A 25,398-nucleotide genomic window follows, 5' to 3' on the forward strand; every position below is an offset into this window, starting at 1 on the left:
CTGTGCAGAGCTGTGACTTCACAGAGAACAGGCTTTGTTCCAATAGCATTGGCAAGCTTTTTCTGCAAAGAACCAGTTAGTAAATATTTTAGGCTGTGCAGGCATGTGCTTAGTTTTCCAGCTATGTATCTGTGCTAATGAGAACAAAAGAGTGGGTCTTTATGAAATTCTATTTGTTGAAGGCGGAACTTGCACTTTTGTTTCAATAATATTCTGAGAATTTTTCATCATTAAAAAGAAAATATTAAAAAAATATTCTTAGTGCATAAGCTCCTCAGACATAGGTGAAAGTGACCTTTGGGTGTTACCTTACTGACCCTGCTTCCAACCACTTGAAGAACATCATACTTTTCTTTTTAGGACAAACTAAAGAGTAAGAGCCTGGGGATAGGAGACAGATTGCAGTCTGCAGTTTCCTCGAGTGCTCAAAACAGTGGAGAAGTTGCTCCCTGTGTCCTTTCTGGGCCTATGCAGGTAGAAGGTTGCCCAGGTAACTTCCAAGTGCCCCCTACCCCCACCCCTTTAGTTCTTACTGGATGTGGACCTCTGCCACAATTAGGAGTTATGAAGACAAAACCTATGTTTTCAGAGTGTCCTGAATTCCTCTGGGTTTGAAGAAGGTATTTTAGAACCAATTTCAGTGTGTGTGTGTGTGTGTTTTAAATTAAGTATTTATAGTGCCAAGGTTTGCAAAGACTACTTACTAGCCTAACCATGTTTGCACACAGCAGTATTTTCTAATTTAAATTCAGTGATAATCTCCAAATTGCCATAGCTTAGACTAGCTGAAGTTATAAACTCCATTTTCATCTTATTAGGCCACCTGGAAGCTGCAGTCAGTCAGTGAGTAGTCCTGACGTCAGTAGTTTGTCTGCTTCATTAAAATGTTCATTTCATGGCTTGAATTCCCTTTGTAAAATATACCACTGCAGGACACTATATGCAAAGGCAGGCTAATTTGCATGTTGTGTTTTTGGTTAATTTCTCCAGATTTCTTTTCCTCTTACTACTATTCTTAGAAGTTGCTTTAGTGCTTAAAATACGTTCAGATAGATATATAAAATAAATATGTAAGTCAATTTCAGACTTGCAGAATTAATTTAAAAGAATTCTGAGAGCTATTTTCCTCATAAGTAACACAATGACTAGTTCTGAGAGTGACGTATGTCTCCTTTCTCCCTAAAGCTGCTCTTGGAAAGGAAGATTTGGATTTGGTAGTAGTGTCAGTCACCTGAAGGCCAGAGTGAATCCGATTCCTGGTAGAGAAATGCAGCAGCACATCTCTGTGGCCTTGGAAGGGCCTGATTGACCTTTCTTTGGTTTTGAAAAGTAACCAATAGCAACTTTACATTTTTACTCTCCCCAAATCTTCAATTCTGATCTGACTGTCCACAAAGGGAAGTTCATCGAAAACACTAACCAAGGGACTTTTGCTGCTCTGGTGGATGCTAAGGCTGCCCTAGCCCATCCCGGGAGTAACTAAAATAGTTACACCCTGGCAAGTACAGACAGAAGTTTCCTAGCAAGGCTTTGGCCTAGGGGTCTTGCACTTTCCACATGCTTGCCAATGGCTTCCATTACTATGTTCCTCAAGATTGCACTCTTTTAGCCTTCTGGCTGCATGGCTTCCTTTCCTTTTCTGATTTTCTGTGTGATACCATCCCCCCAAGCTGGTCTCCTTAGTGGCTCCTTGAGAGTATACCTCCAACTGTGACTCACTATCTTCTTGCTAATGGTTTTCAGCAGCATGCTTCTGGCCAGCCAGTCTCCTTGCCTCTGACCTTCCTGTGTTTACAATGAATGTGTTGATCATTTTTTTTTTTAAGACAACTCTTCATCACCTCAAATAGAATGTGTCTAATATGAACTTCCCTACTTTCTGCCATCTCTGTTTCACTTCAGAAGTACAACCAGTTGTTTTGAATACCTATATGCTCATGTCCTTGGCTTCTGGTCAGTGCCTTGTCTTTGGTGTGTCCCTTCCACATGTCCCATTTACTGAAGACAGATATTCAGGTAACCTGTATCCTGCACATGTCATCGTATGACACCCTGCGATTTCCTGTGGATGCTGTTTAGGCTTCTGGTTGGCTGTGTGACTTGCTCAGTTCTTCCTCTGGCTTCTCACTGCTGTGTCTGAGGGGTCTCTGCACACCCTGCCAGCCTCTGGTATTATCTTGCTTTGTGTTCCCTGCCACTTGAAACAGATTTAAAATGGTAACTTGTGACTTCAATTTTTTTGTTGTCTGATGGGGTTTTTGTGTGTCTGCTCTTTTCTGGGTTTCTTCTCATTGAACTGCCTGTTTGTATCTTCAGAGTTGACCCTTGTGGCCTATTCATTTGTACTAACTAGTTCTGTGTTTTTTAAAAAGTCAGCTTTAGATATCACCAGCATGATCTTACTGTGTAGTTACTGAGCAGTTTGTGTGTTTAAAGACAAGGTGCCATTAGCTCAGGTCAGGCTGGCCTTGAATTTCTACCCTTCCACCAGTGCCTGCCTGGTGCTGGGGTTATAGGCCTGTGCCAGGATGCCCACATGAACAGAAATTCTTAATGCAATAAGTGATAATTTTGCCTTATGGTTTAAGTTCTTAAAATTTTGTTTTTAAAAAAGTCTTTTTCCAAGTGCTACTTGGTCTTTAGCTTCTTATGTTAATGTTAACTATACTACACACTAAACAATTTTATTCTGCTTAGCTTTGTGATACCATCTTTATTGTAAATTAAGTTATCATATACCCATGAGACTGGCTTTGAATTTTATTCTCAGCATTGCTGTTTCTTCTTCTTCTTCTTCTTTTTTTTTTTAAAGACATCCTGATGCTTGTTTTTCTGTAGCAGTTGAAGACCAGGGACTTGTCCCTGCATGTTTATTGGGAACAGTTCAGACATTTCCACCCAAGTTGTTCCCCTCTGAACTCAGAGCACTTAATTCCTATCACATTCACTTCACTTCTCTTGAAATTCTGTATTTTCATTCATTTCCTGTGTTATTACATAGTTCTTCCCATGTTTATATCTTGAATTTCAACTGGATTATAACCAGGAATGGGATAAGGTAAGGTTATCGTCATAAACATGATTTTGTGAACATTTAGTAGGCTCTACACTGTACTTTCTGTTTGATGAATACATGCCTTTTTAATATTAGTGATTGGAAATATGTGAGGACAGCATTCAGTTTAGGAAGGAGACACAAACATAGTTTCTGTTTGCACTGTTTGAACATATCTTCTCCAGTAGGATTTTCCCTCTAATCTTTAAACTTCCTGCTACACTTGACTTTCTCCATATTTTAAAAAAAGAAAGCTTACATTTACCAATTTAGTTTTAGTAATTGCATTTTATTTAGGTTTCCTTAATGAACTGTGTGAAAAGCTATGTGCTCCATCAATCATGTGCAGGGAAAAGCAACACATTATAATTAGGATCTATTATCATTTAATTGGGCATTCCATTATTGAATTAGTGCCTCTAGCTTCTCCTGGTCTCTGACTAATCCTGAAACAAATTCCTTTTCTGCAGACAAATATTAGCTTGTAATAATTAGAGTATTCACCAAAGTAAGGCTTTTCATTAAATCTCTTTCTGATTAAGATAGTACAGGCTGATTTAATTTAATGTGATCTATCCACTTATGTATCAAAGTGTGGGGAAAATTGTTGATATCAGAGGACTGGGCATATTGAGATTATCTTTATATTTACAGGCCTTTGGGATATTTAAGATCTTGTTGTAGTAGTTATATAAGTCTAGGTATAATGTCACACTGCTAATTTGAGAGTAACATAAGCTAGAACAAGCTACCATTGAATACAGCATGCTGATCCTGTTCTGTAACATGTTGGAGCCTAAAGTCATTACATTTCTGTGTTACTTGGGTTTGAAAGCCAATTTTTATTCCAACTAAGTGATTCTATACATTTATTGTGCCTCTTTTGTTTTTACAAGTTCAGTGTAGCTAGAGCTACATATCCTCAATTAAGGGTCTCTGTGGATATGAGTATATCTTGGTGTGGGGGTTTGGTTAAGCATTCAATGTCCTAGCCTTTTCTTTAAAACTGTTTAACTTACCATTTTTGCTTCCTTTCCCTGTTCACAATTCTCTATGCCTTCCTTCTCTCTGTGCTGACTGTGAAGTAGATGTTAAATTTAATTGATGGGATCCTTTAACTTCTGTTTCTGGTCTCATCCCCTGCTCTTAAGCTTTAAGCCTTTTCTTCTGACCTCTTGTCCAGCATTATTTTTGTTCTTGGTTCTTCTAGTTCCAACTCCTTCCCCTTAAATGTAAATGACAGTTTGCATTGCTGTCTGTGTGTGAATAGGGATAAACTTAAGTAAACTAATAATATGAAGCCAAAACATATGTACTGATTTGCTTCAGGAGGAAAAAAAGTCCAGAAAATGTGCCAAGCTCCTGCTCTAGGAAGCCTCAGGGATAGAAAGAGAGTGGGTAGTTTGTATGGGGAAGAGGAGAGTACCTGTGCTCATCTTGTCAACAGAATGAGGGGAGGGGAGGCACCTGGCAGCCTTGAACCTTCTCAGGCCCAATTTCTAGCTGCATATCTTAGTTAACAGGTTCCTGGGAACCCAAGAGATACTGACTTTTCTGCCCCCCCCCCCCCAATGCTCTCTGCCCGGTTGGAGCTGTTCTCTGAAAGGTGCCAAGTTAGGAACTCAAATCAAAAGGAAAAAGGCTAGACCAAGTGCAAGAGTACTTAATGACTTTAGGAAGCCGAGGGAGCACAGGCCAAGTTAAGATTCCTCACAGACCTGGTGAGATTTTAGGAGCTAGAAGCTGCCCAGCAACAAAAGGGCCTACCTTGGCTGGATCAGCAGAGGAGATAGTTGACAAGCCACATAGCAGGCCACATGAACTGGTAGCAGAGTCTCTAACTTAGGGGAAAGACCAGCATCAGGACAAGAATACCATATAAGGCAGCAATTACAACACTCAGAGAAGTGTTTGCCCTGATTAAAATGCTCTGTGAGAATAGTCTTGTACCTAGTGGGGGTCCCGTATGTCTTATAGATAGAAAGGGGAGAAATAGCACAGTAGAGGATGAAAATGCTGTAAGGAGGTTAATGATTCTATTTAAAGACATTCTTGGGAATTAATTAGGAAACAAATGCTCCTGTGATGATATCTGAATAGAGAGGCTGCTTTCCAGAATATTTAATAAGTGTCTTTTGTTATCAGAAAGGCCTGCTATACACAAAGCACAGGGGATTGTATACTAGAATTTCAGAAAATAATTCCATCTTAAAAATAGCATTATGTACTTAGCATTGTCAAACATACCTAGACTAAAAAAGTTCTCATCCAGGGGATAGAGAAGATAGAGACACCTATCAAAATCACTTAGCTCTTTAGACTTGCTGGCCTTCTGGGACCCTGTGGACATTCTGATACTTTGAATTAGCTCCCATGATTGGCTGCTACTGCTTGACTTCCCACCATATGTCATAGTGTATGTCAGTGGACAGCCCTCGAAGAACAGCAGCACCTACAGAGCGAGGTAGCAGTGGTCACACAGACAGGACAGGAGAACCACAACCTCCTTAGTGTCTTGTGTCTTCTGTCTTGGAGGATTGTTAGTCACTCTCCAGAAAGTCTCATTTGTGTCCCTTGCCACTGCAGGCTGTCGGAGAAGACTGCTTTTAGGCTTCTCTCAGGCAGAAGTATCCCAGAGAGGCTCAGCTCGGTTTACCTGTATCTGCCTACATGAATGTTGATTCCATAAGCATATTTACTGAAACCACTGGAAAACATCTGTCAGTGTCATGCTTACATTTAGCAGAAGAAAAGATATGACTATATGTGCCAAGGATTTAGGAAATCTGCTATTTTCGGTAAGGAAGGGCCAGGGCCTCCCCGATAGAAAAACAGGCAGTAGAACAGAGAACATGGCACTTACTCTGGTTGGAGCAGAGCAGGGCATTGGGTAGTAGGAACTGGAAACAAATGGTAAAAGTTCACAGACAGCACAGGGCTTCAGAGGCCTGGGGGGCCTTCTGAGTGAGATGGGTAGCCACTAGACAGAAGAGTCAAGGGAAATTAAAATGTGTTGCTCCTACCATTCTGAAAGGGTTACTCTGGCTATCACAGTAAGAAAAGTGTCAGATAGCGGTTAAGCTAACGAAACCATGTACAAAGGCATTTGTAATAATCCAGATGATAGTGAAGTTTAAAAAAAAAAAGTGCTAGATTTGGGGTTATATTTTGAGGTAGAACCAATAAGATTTTCAGTTGAGTTGTAGAATGACTCTGAGGTTGTTGGCCTGAGTTGGGGGAAGATAATTTTGCCTTAACTGAGAAAAAGACTGAGGAATGCATGGATTAGCAGAAAGAGTAGGTTGAAGTTCAGTTTAGGTCACATTGATTTGAGATATTTATTAGACATCCAAGATGATGTAAGATTAGTGGTCAAATATATGAGTCTAAAAATGAAAGACCAGCTGGAGGCTATGAATTTGGGAGTCAGCAGCACATATTTGGTATTGAAGACACTCAGGGATGGAGAAGAGTAGAGCCAAGCCCTAGGGCATGTGATATCTGGAAATCATGTAAGCCAGCTGTCCACAGGAAGAGATCAGAGTGGCCCAAAGAGAGCTGTGTGGCTAAGCATAAAGTCCCAAAGCCAAAGGTAATAATGGATGTGGTTATATGACAGTCATTGAGGACAGTTTTGCTGGAGTGGTGTGTTACTCTTCTGTTGCTGAGATAAATAGCACACTCAAGGGCAACTTGTAGAAAATGGATTTGTTTTGGATTTTAGTCCTGGAGGATAAGAGTTCATCATGGTGGATTAGCATGATAAACACGCAGCAAGAACAGGAAGCTGAGCAACCACTTCACCACAAGCATGAAACAGTGAACTGGATAAGGGTCAAGGCTGTAATCTCTCAAAGGTCACCTTTCTAGCAAGTCCACACTTTATAAACTTCCCCAAACAGTGCCACCTGCTGGGGACCAAGTTTTCAAATGCCTGAGCCTATAAGGGATATTTTCATTCTTACCAACACAAATGGTGAGGCCTCTAGCTTACATAGTTGGCATTGATTGGTTCACTACATTGGAGGTTGAAGACCATTGGCATACAGCTCAAGAAGGGGTACCTGTGTAAGTGCCCAGAGAAATGAGTGGTAGCCAGAGGAAGATAAAAGTGTGTTAAAGGATAGTACAGAAGTTACAAATTGATAGGCAAGTCACACGGATCAAAATGTGTGTTTGTTATCTTGCTATGACAGATAACCTCACAAAAACTTAAAGGATGGTGAAGTCATGGCAACAGGAACTTGAGGTGGTTGGTCTGCAGCTCTGCTGCAGAGCTCTCTTTCAGTCTGGGGTCCCAAACCATGGGATGGTGCCACCCACACTCAGGGTGGGCTTTCCCATTTTAGTTAATCTAATTCAGAAAATCCCTCACAGACATGCCCAGGAGTCTGTTCCTATGATGATAAAACAGCGTCAAGTTGACAGTCAAGATTAAGGTCATAATGGGGAACTGTGCAGAGACGGGCAGTATTATTACGTTAACAAAAGAAATGAGATAGAGCATGTGAGTGGAGGGTGTGGTCCATCTATTAAAAACATTGTCATTTTAATATTTTCTGAGTTTCATGGGAAGTTTTGAATGTGAGTATGTGCATTTACCTTCTTAGTAAACACTGTAGTGACCTAATAAGTGAGAGCTGCTTGTCTCTAAAACACTATCTCCAGACACATCAGCCATCACTTTTCTCAGTTTTATTCTTGGGGAGTTTTTTGGTTTGTTTTTGTCACTTCTAATTGAATTATCTCCAATTATTTCAACATTGTGTAATTATTATTCCTTCTAGATAGTATCAAGAAAAAATATTTATGACCCTGAAAAAGTTAGGGCAGTCAAAATTTTAAGCTGTTAGATTATATATAGCATAAGTAGGGAATTGTATTGTGCATATGAGGCACAGCCCGTGGGTATGCTGGTGTCCATTTTCATGAGTGAGCAAGCACTGTTTCTGGAACACCAACAAATTTTTACACATAGTACATGGGAATGAATTTTGGATTTGTTTCCGAACATTTTAATTTGGGAAGTATCCAAGTAGCTTTTAACTCTCTTCAGTTTGTTGCACATGTAACAAATTTGCTAAATTACTTTAAATGTTTTCAGGGCAAATATTTGAGAAGCCACCAACTATGCACACACACCCTCTTCCCCCCATCCCCCAATTTAATGTGTGTGCACGTACCTGTTGCCATGATGCTGTCAGAGTTAGAAGGACACTCCCTCAGTTGGCTGTCTTCTGCCACCTTGTGAGATCTGGGCATGGAGGTCGGGCCACCAGGCCTGGGTGCAACCTCAGTGGCCCAAGCTTTAGAATTCACTGTTATAAAAGCTGTTCATTTAAAGTGTCAATTGATTGTGTTGATAATTATGTAGCACCACATAACACCTTAATCAAAACAGAACATATCATCACTCCTAAAGTTCTCTTCTATGCCCCACTACCCAGCTCCTCCCTGAACCCTGGTCATAATTGGTCTGCTTTCTGTTACTATGTCTTTACCTTGTCTAGATTTTTGTCTACATAGACTTATATAATGTGTAGCCTTTTGCTTTAGCTTTAACTGAGCAGAAGTGCTTTTAACTTCCATATTGCTGCATATTTTCTTCCTGAATAATATTCGACTGTAGTATAAAATATACTACATTTTGTTTACCTGTTTACAGACTGCTACATATGTGATCTATACATAATACATAAAATTACTAAGAATATTTTCATACAGGGGACTATGTGAGATTGTGTTTGTTAGGTTTTCGGTATTTTCTTTTTTGGGGGGGCATGAGAGGGGGCTACATTCCCAAGCCTATGACTGTTCGGCCACTGCCAAACTAGTGTTTCAGGGTAGCTGAGTTTTATATATATATATATATATATATATATATATATATATATATATATATATCCAAGTCATTTGAATGAAAACAAACATTTATAGACAATATTTGGGAATTTGGGCATTGTTCTTTCCAAACTACTTCCTGCTGGTAAGGGGCGCTGTCATGGGGGATTCGAAGAAGATTCAGAAATCCTGGCTGTAGTCTGTCAGGCTGCTTTGTCCAGCTGTTTTGATGTAGGATCACCTGGTACTCTATTTCAGGTGGTCTGGCTTGTTCAAACCACACTAGTCTGGAAGGAATCCACATCTTTTCATTTTCTGTGGAAACAAAAATAGAAATCCTTTTCCCCAGTAACTTGTCCTTGAACTTAAATTTTGGAGTCAAAGCATTTTTTTTTAATTTATTATTTTACATGTCGATCCCAGTTCCCTCTCCCTCCCTCCCTCCTTCCCTCCCAACCTCCCTCACTCCTTCCCTTCCTCCCTCCCTCCTTTCCTCCCTTTTTACTCTCTCTGCCCTCTCACATGCACTCTAACCACCCTCCCATCCCCCCACCCCAATTCCATATGTAGGGGAATGTCATCCAGTAGGGGTCATGTAGGTCTGACAGGTCATGTGAAGTAGGGACTAGGGCTTCTCTCCTGTCTCTAGATTAAGGCAGTTATCCCTCCATGGGGGGTGTGTTCGCAAAGTCCTTTTGTGCTCCAGGGATATATCCTGGCTCCTCTGTCTGAGGTCCCTTAGACTGCTCAGTCCTTCTGGCTGAGACCCATATTCAGGGGGCCTGAGTCAGTCCCATGCTGGCTTCTCAGCTATCAGTCTGGTGGCCCATTAGCTCCTCCTTGTTCAGGTAAGCTATCTCTGTGTGTTTCTGCCGCCTGGTCTTGTCCTCTCCCTCTGCATCTGAGTTCTACTTCAGTGTTTATGTATGGGTGTTTGCTTCTGTTTCCAACAGGCATTAGTTGAGGGCTCCATGGATGAGTTAGTTGTTGATCTCACTCTCCGGGAAGGGCATTTATGGTAGCCTTTCCACGGAAGCTCAAATTGTTATTTGGCAGCAGTCTTGTAGTTCTCTAGACCTTTCTTTGTGTTCAATTTTATCTTCAAACCAATATTGGCTCCCTCTTTTATGTTCTCTCTCTCTCTCTCTCTCTCTCTCTCTCTCTCTCTCTCTCTCTCTCTCTGTCTCTCTCTTTCCTGTCTTCTATTCCTAACCAGGCTCAATCTTCCTGGTTGCACATGTTTTCCTTTCCTCCCCTTAGTTTTCTCCTACTTCTCTCTCCATTCGCTGCCCCCCCCCCACTTCCCCTGAGGGACTTGTCCCTTACCAGTTCTGTGAGGGACTTTATATGAATCTCTTAGAATACACCTTGTATCCTAGTTCCTCTGGTGGTGTGAATGAATTAGCTGAGTTCTTTAACAGTGGGAGAGTAGTTAACAGAAATGTGGTTTCTATTTCTTTTAAGTGAAGGTGTTAATTTGAGAATCTTCACCTGGAGGATGATTTGCAAAGTAGGAAACTACCTCTAAGTTCAGGGAGCCAGAGCCTCCCAAGCCTCATTCCACTCCTCTGTTCAGATGATGTAGTAGTTACATCACAACACTTGGGCTATAGTGCTGTCCCCAGCTTCTGCTTTCTGGTGAAATTCTGGTAGTTTACTAGGAAATAAGTTTTTACACCTCAGATGTCAGCCTCCACTCAGCTGCTGCTTTGCTGAGAACTGGCTTTGAAAAGTGTCAGTACTGAGAGACTTCCCATTGGTAGTTAGGAAACCTTACTAGAGACTCCAACATAGCAGATCTTAACCTGTCTATTGCAGGGGTCTCCTAAAACCATCAGAAAACACATATTTACATTATGACTCATAACAGTAGCAAAATTACAGTCATGAAGTAGCAACAAAATAATTTTATAGTTGGAGCCACCACAACATGAGGAACTGTATTAAAGGGCCACAGCGCTGGGAAGGTTGAGAACCACTGCTGTGACACCTCTAGAAAGGTCACTCCATTCACAGACCGGTTTCTGTGTCTTTTTCTCCTTTCTGTAGAAGAGTCTTTCTTATTTAAGGAAACTTAGATATAAAAGCAAACTCAGGAAGATCATCAGTATGTAAGGTGTTCTCTCCCTTACATCAGTGACTATGTGGCTGAACATAGGGTTGGCTGTGACTACTCAGAACCAGGATTTGTAAATGTCCAAATAGACTGGCCCCGTGACATTTTCTTCATGTTAAGAAGCATAGAACAGCAGCCCACTGAGTTAATTTTGTGATGTTATGTTAGCGTTTGCCTTTGAAGTAAGAAATGAAGGAAAGGGAAGAGAAGAAAGACAGGACAAAGTGAAATGCTTGGTCGAATGCTTCAAAATGTTACATGATGGTGTTAGCATCATTTCTACTGTTCTTTGAAACTTAGCTTTTTAAAGTATGTAAAGTCATTTTCTTCAAAAGTTACTTCAGACACTGCATGAAGAAGAGGGACTGTTCTCTGGAGAACCAGAAACTTTGGTCCTACAGTTGAGCCACACATACCCTGATTCACCTTCCTCTCCAGAGGAAAGTAAAAATTGCACGAAGAGCTGGGCGTGCAGGAGGCCCAAGGGAGAGAGAGATAGATGTTTGATTTTGGCTTATCAGTCTTCCATCAGGCTGAAGCTTCACATACTGAATGACTGAAGACAAAGAAACTCAAGTTCTAGGCAGTGAGGAACTAGGCCAAGAAATATAACACTAGCCAAAGGCAGTTTGGCTGCTGCCTTGAGACCAGAATGACTCATAGTGCAGAACCAGAGTTGAGGAAAGGACAAAACTCACCTACAATAGATCATTGCACTTCCTTCCTTACAATACCCTGTCCCCAGCAAAACTTACTTTTCCTTTCAAAGGAGAAGAGAATGAATTAAGAGAGCCTGCTTTCATTATATTAAAATTCACTTGCACAGTAATGATGCTGACAGAGTAAGGTTAGAAGGAAGAATGTTTGGAGAGTAACGTTGGGAATAAGGATGCTGAGAGAGTACCCACATAGTGGAAAGATATGGTTTGATAGACTGATGAGTTAGGCATTGTTGAGAAATGTGTGTAAGCCCTAAGTGGTTTAATACTTCCAGTATAGCTTCCAGTATAACTTTCAGTTAGAGCATGTGCACAGTGCACTTTGAAAGGTGACGATAATGCAGTCTGAGTCTAAAACTTGAAATAAAAATGGCCTTTCATGTAGACACTATTGACTTTCCATATGTAGGAACTGCATTAATAGCATCTTCTTCAATGCAACATGCAACTGTGTATTTTATGAAGAAATTTTCTCATTAGCTGACAGACTCCTTCCCAAGAAAGGCATTATTAGTTCCACTCTGCAGATGAGGAACCTGAGGCCCAGGAAAGTTACTTCATTTGCAGACAGTTCAAAACCATGTCAGTCTTGACTGTAGCTCCTGTTCTTAATACACGGCTCTAAGACAATAGAATCATGAGGCGGAAAGGCTCAGAGTCACAGGGAACTGACTGCTGGCAAATGATTTCATTCCCTTGTGGCTTTATTCTATAGCTTTAAGAGAGGGGTAGTGTCTGTGTGAAGATATGTAAATGTGACTGTGTCCTGGAAAACACCTTGGTTCTCCAGTGTACCCTGCAGACACATAACTGAATCTGATGCATTAAGTGCTCTATAGATTGTTGAATGAATAATGCCAATATCAGACGTAGTAGGTACTCAGTAAAGGTGTGCCCAAGTGTACCATTAGTCAATATCAGAGCATGGAGACTATAATCATATGCCTTAATAGTAACAATCTAATTTGTTTCAAAGGTGGAGAAAGCTCAGTATATGATGCCTGTGCTGACACTTCCTGTAACCGGCTAGTGATCCCAGTTCAGGATTTTTAACAACATCTAAATGGCCACATTGAATCTAGCAGTGAATGAAACAGGCAGTCTTTCTTCCTGTCCACAAGATTTTTAGCTGTCATCTCTTACCATAAAGATGTAGGTTATAAGGTCTCAAAAGTGTGTAAAACTTCTTTTTACATGTAATTTTACATATAAGCTACCTGATATATGGGGGACTATATGGGTCCATATAAGTTTGTTAATTCAAATTTGTCCTATTAAGTTCCTTCATTTAATTTCTATCTAGTGGAGTTCACTTAGGAAGACATTTTGAAGCCAATAATTTAATTTAGTTTTCAGTTTCTCTATGTCTTTCTGTTTTAAAATATTTGACTAGTAAGATTTAATTTAATTCTATGTGTATTTGGTAATTTTCTTTGAGGAAAATTTTTGACCCTATCATGCATAAATTCTGAAAAGATCATTGATTGATCTTTCCTTGTTATTGTTGTTAAGTCAGGACAGGAGAGATGGCCCAGTAATTAAGACCATATACCTGCAGAGGATCCAAGTTCAGTTCCCAGAACTCACATCAGGCCTATCTAGCTCCAGGGGATCTGGAGCAAATCAAACCATTCATAATAAAACCTAGGAAAAATAAAATAGAAATTAACTACTTAAATGCAATCATATCTAACCAGAGCTCTATAGTAACAGGTTGAAATTAGTATTTAAAATGCTGACTCACTAAAACCCACATTCTAGTTAAACTCTGAATTATCCATTTTATTAAGTAAATGTTATTAATGAAAACAAGAGAAATTATCATAAAGCCTTGAAAACTAAACAGACACAAAGACAATCTATACCCCTTAAGCGAGGAGACTTGAAATGGTGGTTCCACAATTACAATGCAAGTATGATATAAATGGAGTTTCCAGATAGGTTTTGTGTCACTTTTCTATTTCTGTGAAGAGATGCCATGACCAAGACAACTTATAGAAGAATTTTATGGGGACTTATTACAGTTTCAGAGGGTGTGTCCATGACCATCATGACAAGGTGCCTGGCAGTAGGCTCTTTTCATGCAAACTACCATAAGGTGGTAGACTTTGCTTGTAGACTTGAATTAGATGCTCCTAGAGAGTTTATTTAACAAGATAATGATGTGCCCAAATTCTGAACCACAAAATCACCAAGAGACCCATTCAGATGCAAAAGCAAAGAGTCTTATTTTTTAACAAGTTCTCTACTTTACCAGCCATTGACTCAGTAGAAAAACAACAGTATGGTCTTGGAGCAGGAATAAGCATGGAGCTTGTGGAGCAATGGCGAAAAATGACACCAGCTACTGAGGTGTTTGAGCCATGACCAAGTTAATACGGCAATATAACAGAGGAGGGAAGCGGTTTAATAAAAGTGAGAAAACGTCTTTTCATCTTGCAAAGAAATGTGAAGGACTATACATTGTAGGTACAAGAGACAGGAGTAAGTATTGAAAACCTGTAACATGAGAAAATTTCTTCATAAAATACACAGAGTTGCATGTTGCATTGAAGAAGATGCTATTAATAAAGATAATAAATATTTGTAAAAATATTTGCAACACAATGTTCAGAGAAATACTGATCAGTGATAAGGAGCTTTGCAAATGACTAAAGGGGACCTGCAGGAAATGGACTTAGAAATGAAGCTGCAATTACAGAGGCATAATCCTCCCCCACACCCCCCACACACACAGGTACTCTCCCTAAATCCCTAACACCACAGTTTAGATCTCAGCATCCACAACATAAGCCACAAGTTCCTGTAAATATCTGTGTGTAGTCCCAGCTCTGAAGGAAATGGAACAACAAGGTTTCTGGAACACAAGTCCCAGGTTCAGAGAGAGCCCCTACCTTCCAGAGTCAGGTGGGCAGTGATGGGAGAGGACAGCTGCCACTCTTCTGGTCTCCATAGCCACCCCACCTCCCCCACACAAATACATGAGCTAATTAAGAAGAAAAACCTCATTGGTGACCAGGTGTCAAAATATTTATAAAAGTATAATAGAACATAATATGTTTGCTTCATAAACAGGGCTGGAGAGATGGCTCAGAGGTTAAGCATACTTGCTGTTCTTCCAGAGGTCCTGAGTTCAATTCCCAGCAACCACATAGTGGCTCACAACCATCTGTAATGAAATCTGGTTCTGTCTTCTGGCTTGTAGAACACAGTATACATAATAAAATCATTCTTTAAGAGAAAAAAAGCTCATACACTCTTAAAAAATGATGAATTACTGAATTTTGAAAACATGCCCAAGTATTAACAGTATGTACATATCTCTCATAGATGTATTTTATATAATCAGAGACATAAAAACTCAAATCAGAATTAGTTGTTTCAGAAATTTTTAAAATATACTACAAGCATTACTAAAGTTACACAAAATAAGTTTTCAGTGTGTAGACAAACATTTTTGGGAGTCAGTTGCTCATATGGAGCAAAAATCTGTTGACATTCATTCACATACTTTGATCTAATGTCTCAACATACTCTAGAAAATCATTATCATTGATACAAAAATATTCACTTATGCCCATGTAAGTGTGAATACTGTAAGTATCCAGAAACAAGGGACTTTTGTTGTCTCAAACAGTCATCCACAAAGTAGTTTAGGAAATCTTAAATGACATGGATGGAAAGTATAAAACAGTGCTTCAGTGTGGTATAGGGTTAGTTGTCTCCATCTTTTGACCCATAAAGTTTCAATTGGGGCTGAAAACAAAACAAAACAAAAAAAATAGTGAATAATATTCCAAGTAGGAAAATACAGAATTTTCTCTGGTAGTAGCATGGTGCTGTTTGAATCTTCATGCCAGTATTAAGGGGCTTATGCATGCTCTTACTTCACAACTGAAAGGTGTGTTGTTTGTTGCCAATTTTTAGTTTGTATACTTTGATTCCAGCCATTCAAGATGTTCTTCAGTGTGAGTTGACTAGTGCCAGCATGTAATGGTGTATTAGTACAGTCATGTGTCAGTGTGTCAGTGCTGCTGCAGGGAAGTAGTTGCTTAGTTATGAAACCCAACTTCTGTCCCTGGGAGATGATAACTTTTCTCTTTTTTTTTTTTTTTTTAAATACAAAAACAAACAAAATCAGTGGCCTTCAGCTTTTTATTTTAACGTAAAATGCACCACAGGTGAAAAGTTCCTTTAATAGTTGCCATTATTTGTAGTTAAATTTATGGGTTCAGATCTATTTTTTTTTTTTTTCATTTAATCAAGGTGTCAAAACGAAGTATAAAGTTGTATTTTGTGTATTTTATACATGGTATAAAATGGGAAAGTAAAGGGAAGTTTACAGTCTTTACTAGCTCTGTCTAAGATCACTGTTGAGTTTGTACTATTCTGTTGTCGAGTTGAACAGTTGGATCATGTGCTTTAGTAGGCATAGGCATGGCACCATTCTTTTCCTGTGATATGATTTTAGTGCTCAAAAAGCTGCTTCCAGGTTTTCCTTTTAAGCATGCAAATATGTTAGGATTTGGCAATCTCTATTCCTGGTGAACATTTGACACTACATAGAACTCTTTTAATGGCCATGACTTCAACTTGAGATGAGGGACATTCCCCTTATGGATATTACATATGGAAAAATCAGTCCTATTTTTCAACTTCTCTAGAGTATTCAGAACCCCTCAGTATCTGTCAGAGCCAGAATAAGCATCTGCTTTGTCCCTTCCACTAAAAGAAACAGTTGAGGTCCCAGTGAGTGTGGCTACCTTAACAGAATGCTAGCTCTATGAAATAATTCCATTAGGTACAGTATCCAAAACAGAAGAGATGTACTTTCTGAGCCTAGTGCAGGCAGATGGAAGTAGATGGCATCCAGGTCTGTAATTAACTCATCTGAAAAGCAATGAGATCTTCTAAAATGCTTTCTATTGATGACAGCTAGGTGTAAGGAGGACATAAAACCTTGGTAAATGGTAAATTGGTAAATGGAAGCATATCTCAACTTCTGACTCTTCCTTTCTTTGTTGTCTTACATGTGAGGCCAGCCCCTGCACCACGCTGCCCCTTCCCCTGTTCCTTACTGGCTCCCTTGGGCTCAAGGGCACAAGCCAGTAGGTCTAGATGAGGTGTGATACAGAAGTAAGCTCTTGTGCCTGCATAGAATCAGACTCTCCTACTCAGAAAAATAGTGTCTTGTGGCTTTTGTGTTGTCTGGAGACTTTTAATATAAAGGTTAAAGTCTCAGGACTGTTGACTTTCTTCTGTACGACTCCTCTGTAAGCAGAGGCCTTTCTCCTGCTGATGTGTTTACCCATGTCCAAGTCTGGACTGAAGGAAGCCCTTAAGCTGCCTGGGAAGCTCTGGATGTTCTTGCCACCCTCCCCCCTTCCCTTTGGTTTATCTTTTTATTCTGAACTGTTGCTCTGTACTTGCCCTATAGATAGGGAGTGTTTTAATTATGCTGAATTATAATAATCACCTTCCAAAGTTCTAAATCTCAAGCAATTTATGAGACTTTTGGATTATCACCCTTTTAAAGAGTAACAATTCATGGGCCCAAGTTAGAAAACCAATGTATCACAAGGCCAACTCAGTCTCACTAAACCAAATAGAAGTGTTGTAGTAGATGCTAACATTTATGAACTAGGTCCCAGAACTCACTTTGTTAGAACTTTCTAACAAAGAAGGCATAATTAGCTTCCATACTTTCAGATGAGACCATAAATCACACACATACCAGTCACATGCACATTTCTAGAAGCTGTTTAAAACCTGGGCACTAAAGAGACGAACATGTGATTCTTGTTGGGCATACAGTGACAGCTGGGTCTCAGCAGGCAGGCCCACCCTGGGCCTTGGTGTTTAAATAAAGGCTCTTTATTAGAGCTGGATATTGAAGGAAATTGAGATCAGGTATTTCATCAAGAAAAAATACATATTTAAAATTGAAGGAATTCAGGAAGAGGCTTTGTAGAACCGCAGCTGGAACATTTATCTTGAGTAGAGAGAGGATTGGCACCCTTGGTGTCTAGGCAAACAATGCTGTGGATAGTGGTAGAGAGGGGATGTGAATGCAGTTTTCCCGTAGATACCATGATGATGGCAACTGTTCTAGAGAGAGACTATGGCTTTACCTGATGGGCTGTGAGAGTGGTAGCTGGCATCCACTAACAACACTGATAATTTCTGACAGTTCATGACTATTTCATATTAGTATTAAGAACCACCTACAGGAGCTAGTTCAATGAGAAAAGAGCCCTTTCTGTGTAAGTCTAAGGGCCTGAGTTCTAATCCCTAGCACCTACATAAAGACTGGGCATGTTCCTATGTGCCTGTAACCCCATGCCTAGGAAGCAGGGGCAGTAACCAGCCAATCTAGCCAATATGGCAAGTTTCAGGTTCACTAAGAGTCTGTGTCAAGAGGTGGGCCAAGGGATAGAGGAGGATGGCCAGCATCCTACTCTGGCCTCCATATGCATTCACATCCTCACTTGTACACATCATACACACAAATGAGCCCCTGATGGGAGAAGCTAGGAAGCTACACAGAGCTGCCTCTGACCAGGGATCAGTAGTATTGAGATGCCAGTCAGTCTAAGAAGGGTTTGGGTGGAAGGCATATAAATGAAATGTGACCCTAACTCAGGCTAATTGACATGGTGGCCACGCTTTCTTCGCTGGGAGAAAGTGGGGAGTTGAGGTCCAGCAGCCAGCAAGCACACTGGGGCTGTGGAAACAGAGCCTGGTCTGTGTGGAGAGGGTGCTGGCTAGTGTACCACATTAACTACATAGCCAAGGAAAAGATTTCTGTCAACTGTTAAGAAACCAAGTCAAGGCGGTTACAGAAGACTTGAAGAACCATTTTCAAAAGTGACAGGTTCAGTTGAAGGAGTGTGGTGGGAAATGGCTTCACTTCTTTGCCTTTATTGCTGTCATGGTAAAACTCAGCAGAGTCAAATATTCTCGGCTTAGATGTCATTTGGCTCCAACAAAGGAAAATGCTGTGCTGTTACACCTTGGTCTAGAGTATTTCTGCTGTTGGCCAGATTTCCTCATATGCCTACACATGTAGGAACCACTGTTCTGACTGCTGTCACCAGTCATGAGTCCTGCCTGCATCATCTATTTCTGTAAGAAATTTAAGTCCTCATCTGGTTTGTCATGGGTATTGTCAAAGTATACTACATGCCTATATGAAACTGTCATAACAAAATCCATTGTTTTATACAACTAGGAAAAAAAAAAAAACGTTTGTTCACTTTCCTTCTCCTCCAGTTGACCATATCACAATAGTTCCTGATACAGGAACTGCCTCTCCTTCCTGGCCTGTTTTAACAGCCACACTGTTTGCCCTTGGTCTCCACATTGCTGGTTCTCCTCTGCCACATACAGTGTACAGCAGGGCCTATACAATGGGCCCCGGCCTGCTTTTAATGCCCGGTTCCCATGGTGTTCAATCTACTCCATCTACAGAACCAGCTCCCGCCCCTTTGTCCCCATAGGGTTGTTTAGGATCCTGTGCATGCTTGTTTCCTTGATTATGTTGGGAACATTTTGAAGAACACCAGGGACCATATCTTCATCACCATTATCTGGTGTGTGACTTCAAAAACAACCCCATTAAATACTATGCAGAATGGTGTTTCAGGTCAGTTTCAAAGTTGTTCTGCTTATTTCTTCAAGTTTCTTTCTAAGGTTCATGGTCATTTTAAGGTAAAGACAACACATTTCTGTTGCCTTAGATGAGATGGGTGTGTTTATAGACAGTGTCAGTGTAACAAATCCTGTGGCTAAAGGGCTAGCCTGTAACCTTTACTCCTCCTCAGATCCAGCTCACTGTATATGTCTATGTAGTTCTAGAATGCAAATTACCACTTCTGGGAATGAAGAACATTTCTTTCTAAAGGTCTTTGTGGTAATTAGCAAACAGGAAAAAAAGCTAAAAATGACTGGTAAATATTGACCTAAGTACCCAGAAACACTGGTATTTTTAGCCCTTGTTTGTTCATGGTGGTTCACTCTGTCCTGATTCTTCATGCTCATGGTTATGCCTGGCAGAGTGAATCATCATTACCACCCACCCGACTGTTGCTAAAGCAAATGTTTGCATCTTTCCAAATCCTAGGTAAGAACCTCGATGCTGTCCATGACATCACTGTGGCATATCCTTACAACATTCCTCAAACTGAGAAGCACCTCCTCCGTGGAGACTTTCCCAGGGAGATCCACTTCCATGTCCATAGGTATCCAATAGACACCCTTCCCACATCCAAGGAGGACCTTCAGCTCTGGTGCCACAAGAGGTGGGAAGAAAAGGAAGAGAGGCTGCGCTCTTTCTACCAAGGAGAGAAAACCTTCCACTTTACTGGGCAGAGTACAGTTCCACCTTGCAAGTCTGAGCTCAGAGTCCTGGTGGTCAAGCTGCTGTCCATACTGTACTGGACCCTGTTCTGCTCTGCAATGTGCCTGCTTGTATATTGGTACAGCCCTATTTGGTGGTATTTCATAATCAGCATTGTGTTTTTTGTGCTGCAGGAGAGAATATTTGGTGGACTGGAATTCATTGAACTTGCATGTTACCGTTTTTCCCACAAGCACTCACATTTAAACTCAAAGAAAAACAAGTAAGATGGTTACATTCACCATGTGAAACCCTAGGAGCATTATGGAAATGTCAGAGCCTTTATAAATTGAGATGCGTTTTGCATGATTGTCAAATGTTTCTTACTATCATCATTCTTTGTTAAAGATATTTTGCACTTAATTTTGTGGGGAAAATATTGCTACGGTTTCTTTAAAATCTCTGAATGTAATTCCAATGCTGCATATGTAGCAGGGTTCGATCGCTGTGAATATCTTGGGTCAGAATATTAGAAACAATCAGCAAGCTGTTGAGACAAGATGCAAGCTTCTCTGAAAGGGTTGGCTCACTTCTACAGGCTGCCAGCCCAAAGGCAGGCTATAGCTTGCCTCACCCCCACCCCCTCCCCCAGGCAGTGAGGCACCATCCATTTACCCTTTTACATGGATCAAACCCCAAACCAGAATTGTCTTGGCTTAAACTGATCATCATTTCATGGGGAACCAGCCTTTCATTGCTCATAGTCTCTTAGCTGAAGAGCCAACAGGAGGCCCCTTTCCACCCCTGGAACTCACACTGAACTCTGCTCAGGGAGCATTACTCTATCAGGAGAGCACTCGAGCTCTCCATTTGGGTTCTAAGGGACAGAAACTGGTTCCTCTTGCTCTTCACTTACACTCAGTCCTGATCTCTTCCTGCTTCTTAGGAGGTATAACTTCATCTTTAGTGTAAACTGATACATGTAAAGATGTATTACAAGAACATTCTGGCATTTCAGACAGAAACTGCCTTGTGAAATATTTCTTTAGAACTTACACACACTGGAAAGCAGGTATGTGCCCTGTGCATGTCTACCTTTTGCCATTGGAGCTATAACAAAAATGGCCACAGACAGAATGGTATATCCAAAGCCCCCAAGCCATGACCAACTTTACTCTTAAAACCAAAAATGCTAACCCAGACTGAACCCTTTCCATGAGAGCAAGGACTCTCTAATTCTCTCTCAATAGTAACATTTGTACTGACCAACTGTTTGCCAAATAGTCCTATCATCTGAAAGCCATGAAGCCCAGCAGACAAATAGCATCAGTGCCCTGGGTAAGAGAATCATGTGCCATTGTCTCCACTGATTGCATAGTCCTGTCTTTGTCATGTGATTGGTGCAGGGCTGGGGACAGAGGCACATGATATTGTTTAGCTGTTAGCAAACCTGCCACCCTTCCCCTGCTGGGCAGTCTCAAGAGCTATCACTGCCCTGTGTACCCCAACGGGAATTCATTTTCCTGCTCAGCTTACCAGCACATTCTCTGAGAAAGATACCATTAGTGTATCTTGTTTAATTCAGTTTTTTGAAGTTTGTGTACTAAATCATGGGAGTGTTAAGTGGTACCTCTAGTGAAACACACCAGCCTGTATGGATGCTCTGTTGAAACTCATTTTAATCCTCCCAGGAGCTTACTAATTAGTTACTGTGCACATCTGCTCTCAACATAGCTATTTGACTTTATAGTTTTTTAAGGTTAAAATCTCTCTCTCTCTCTCTCTCTCTCTCTCTCTCTCTCTCTCACTCACACACACACACACACACACACACACACACACACACAAACCAACTTTTTTTTCCCCCTTAATGAGAAAGGCTTCTAATTTCAAGTTTTTGTTTGTTTGTTTTTTCTGCGACTTCCATGGATCACATTTAAATATAGAAATAGCCAGCAATCAAAATTACATTTGTTCCCTGGAAGCAGCCAGCATCGATGTCCATCCATTGTGTTTTCTCAAACTCCTTCCCCCTTAAACAGAAACATCTCCTTCCTCTTTTGATCCTAGAAAACATGCTTAAGGTAGAAAATACCTTAATCGTATTTTATCTACCCCAAACTCATAATTCTAAGTATAGCACTAAAACTAGAGAAATTGCTGTAAATTTCTCCAAAAGAAAAGAAAATTGTTTTAAATAAAAGTTTTAAATTATAATTATTTGTCCTTACCCACCTATTAAGCCATGTTAAAACCTTTTATTTAACTTAAATTTATGTGTGTGCGTGCGTGCGTGCGTGTGTAATGACATAGTGCTTAGAGCTGCTTTAAATCAATCATCGGTTGTTTGTCAGCCTTAGGAATGCCCCTGCCTCCCCTCCCACCCTTCAGCCAGAACTCCTAGCAGCTGGCAGCCCTGATGGTGAGCCTAAGGGACCAAAATGCTCACAGCACTAGTTGGCTAGTTGACCCCATTCTGAGAGATTTTAAGTAGGGTAGTCGTGGGTTATTTATAATGTAAACCATTTCACTTTAAAATATGAACCAATAAAGAGGGGAACTGGCTAGGTAACAAGTTCTCACACTAGGTGTATTTGAAATAAGCTTGAGGAACCCTGAGCTTTAATCAAGCAACATGAGGGAAGGCTGAATGAAAGGAAATGAATACTTACCTGAAAGAACTCACTTTAAGAGTCAGTAAAGTCCTGCCTCTGTTTGCTTCAGAACATACATGGGAAAGCGTCTTCCACTCACGTACTCTAACGGTGGCCACTCCACATACAGACCATATATTGGTAGCCAAGCCTGAGTTCTGAAGACAGACAGATTCCCATTTCACCAGCTCTCAAGCTCTGGCCCAACCGAGATGCTCTGGTACAGTCACAATAAAGACTAATGGAGGGATCCCGTTGGTGTTAAAATTGTTTACATTTCTTTATATAAAATAATGTGCTTTCAGTGCCTTAGTTACGGGTCCCTTTCTTTTTCCTGTTCAAGAGTTCTATAACATGTTCTTAGATAAAGTCTCTCCTTGTCACTCACTCGGAGGAAAAATGGTGTCTAAACACTGGTTACTAATTGACAGAAACAAAACACTATGTTGCAACTTGGAGAAGAGACCTGGGCGCTAAGCTAGTGGCTATAGAGGACAAAATGGCTTGGCCACTCGATGAACTTCAGTCTAGATATGGCTCTAAAGGTGTCTTGTATCTACCTTACATTTTTATTTCAGAGTCTTGGTAACTCATTTTTAAAAGATCATTATGTGGAGAACACCAAGTGTTATAAAATAACTCACAGAATGGCCTTAGCTTTCAGTGTCCACTGGAATGTTTTCAAGTGGTTACCTGTAATATGCATCCAGAATAAAGTGGAGTGAATTACACTACTCAAAAGCTGTCGTGATTCTGTTTTTACAGGAATGACAGAAACTAAAGGTCACAGTGCCATTATTTCCTATATTGTCATGGGCTTAGCCTGTGTCACTGTGTTAAGGAGGAACTGACAATTAGGCCTCCCATGGATGTTAAAAAGTGGCTTAATTTAGAACAGAATGCATTATTCCCTAATGGAGAGAGTCAGGGGGATACAGCTGAACTCTTGCCCCAGCATCAACAGAACCTGTTGACAGAACAGAATAACTATTCATTCCACAAGTGTGGGACACAGGCACTTAAAGGAAAAGAACATGAGGACCTATGCCCCTCCCTTACCTCACTGCCTGGGAGTAAAACTCTGGAAGTGAGTTTCAGACCAAAATGTGACAGGTGTGCAGACAGCATCACTAGCTAAAAGCACACAGCATCAGAGGACCTACTGTAAATTCAAGAGTCCATTCCTTCTTTGGCTCTCCAACGAGCATTGTGTGCGCGCCATGTTCTTCCCTGGGGAAAGGCACATGGGCCAAAAAAGGGTCAACCTGGCCCTAAGAGTGTTGGTTCCAAGGAGTGGCACTCAAGGAGAACATGGACTGCAGCCCCCACTCATACTCAGCTCACCCATTTTTACTGAAAATAGATTTCTGATGTGGGGACCTCAGATGCTAACCAGGAACATAGAAACTGGCTGTACATGGCATTCTAAATATCAAATACACCATTACTAAAGAGACATTTTGTATTTTTCCTGCTGGACTGCACACAGGATCCACATGGCAACATGACACATGCACCCTCTGAGCCTCAGTCTAGTAAGAAAGAATAAGAGAGGGTGGTTGCCTTCTCATGGGCTAAACAACATTAAGTCCAACTTCAGGACTCATTCCTGGACCAGTCACTGAGTGGGTCACATCCCTGAGTTATTAGATACCCTCTGAATCTGAGGATAGGACACATTCTCCTGGATTACAAGGACTAGAGCTGGAGGGAGATGCATTTATGACAGAATCAGAATTTTATTGAGAATAGCATTATTTGTGATGGGGTGGCCAAGTGACCACAAATGTCCACCCTACCTCTAAACTTCTCAAATCTGGCAGAGTAGGTGGGCATGCACTGCTCTCAGACCCAGTAGAGGGAGAAACACTGAGAAGTTTTACAGCCATGTGTGGAGAGTCTCACCAATAACTGGTCAACCTGGGTTGGGTATGGCAGCTCATGCATGTATTCCCAGTACTTGGGAGACTTAAGGCAGAAGGATCACAGAGTTAAGACTAGTCTGAGCTACATAACGAGTTCATAGTCAACTTGTGCTACATAGCAAGGTACTGTCTCAAAAGAGGGTGGGGGTCTGGAGAAAGATCGATGGCTCAGTCATTGAAGTGCTTGATTTGCAAGCACAAGTACCTAAATTCAATCCCCAACCAACACACACACACACACACACACACACACACACACACACACACACACACCTGCATTACAAACTTCTGGAGAGCTAAGATAAGGGTGCCTTGTATTTTTCTTACTGCAAACCATTGAGCTCATTTGCAAAATACATTCTTCATGGTAATGTTTTTTGGAAGTCATTCACAAAGCTTCAGGACCAAACAGGCTGAGTGCAGAGGTTTATGGGTCCAAAATGAAAAACAATACTTGAGGCTTGGAAGCTCATTGATTTCTGCCAATATTTTAGTTAGAAAGCCAGACATGGTAATGCATGCCTTTAATCCCAGCACTTGGGACGCAAAGGCAGGAAGAATTAATTTGAGGCCAGCCTGGTCTACATAGTGATTTCCAGGACAGCCAGAGCTACATAGTGACACCCTGTTTCAAAAAAGCAAATATATTTTTTCTAACATATATATGTATGTATACATATATACATATATATATACACACACATAGATGCATACATATACATAGCCTAACATATATATATAATGCATATA

The 25,398-nt window shown here is 40.7% G+C and overlaps 1 protein-coding gene across 1 annotated transcript in view; it reads left to right on the plus strand.

Moving 5' to 3' along the window:
* The window catches only part of Lclat1 (lysocardiolipin acyltransferase 1), a 112,467-nt gene extending 91,975 nt beyond the window's left edge, over positions 1–20,492 (plus strand). Inside the window, exon 6 of the mRNA XM_051181844.1 lies at positions 19,854–20,492. Coding sequence (XP_051037801.1) covers positions 19,854–20,356 — 503 coding nt within the window. The 3' untranslated portion in view covers positions 20,357–20,492. The remainder of the gene's footprint in view (positions 1–19,853) is intronic.
* Positions 20,493–25,398: the final 4,906 nt, after the last annotated feature.

The sequence above is a fragment of the Phodopus roborovskii genome, unplaced genomic scaffold (assembly GCF_943737965.1).
Source record: "Phodopus roborovskii unplaced genomic scaffold, PHOROB, whole genome shotgun sequence".
NCBI lineage: Eukaryota > Metazoa > Chordata > Mammalia > Rodentia > Cricetidae > Phodopus > Phodopus roborovskii.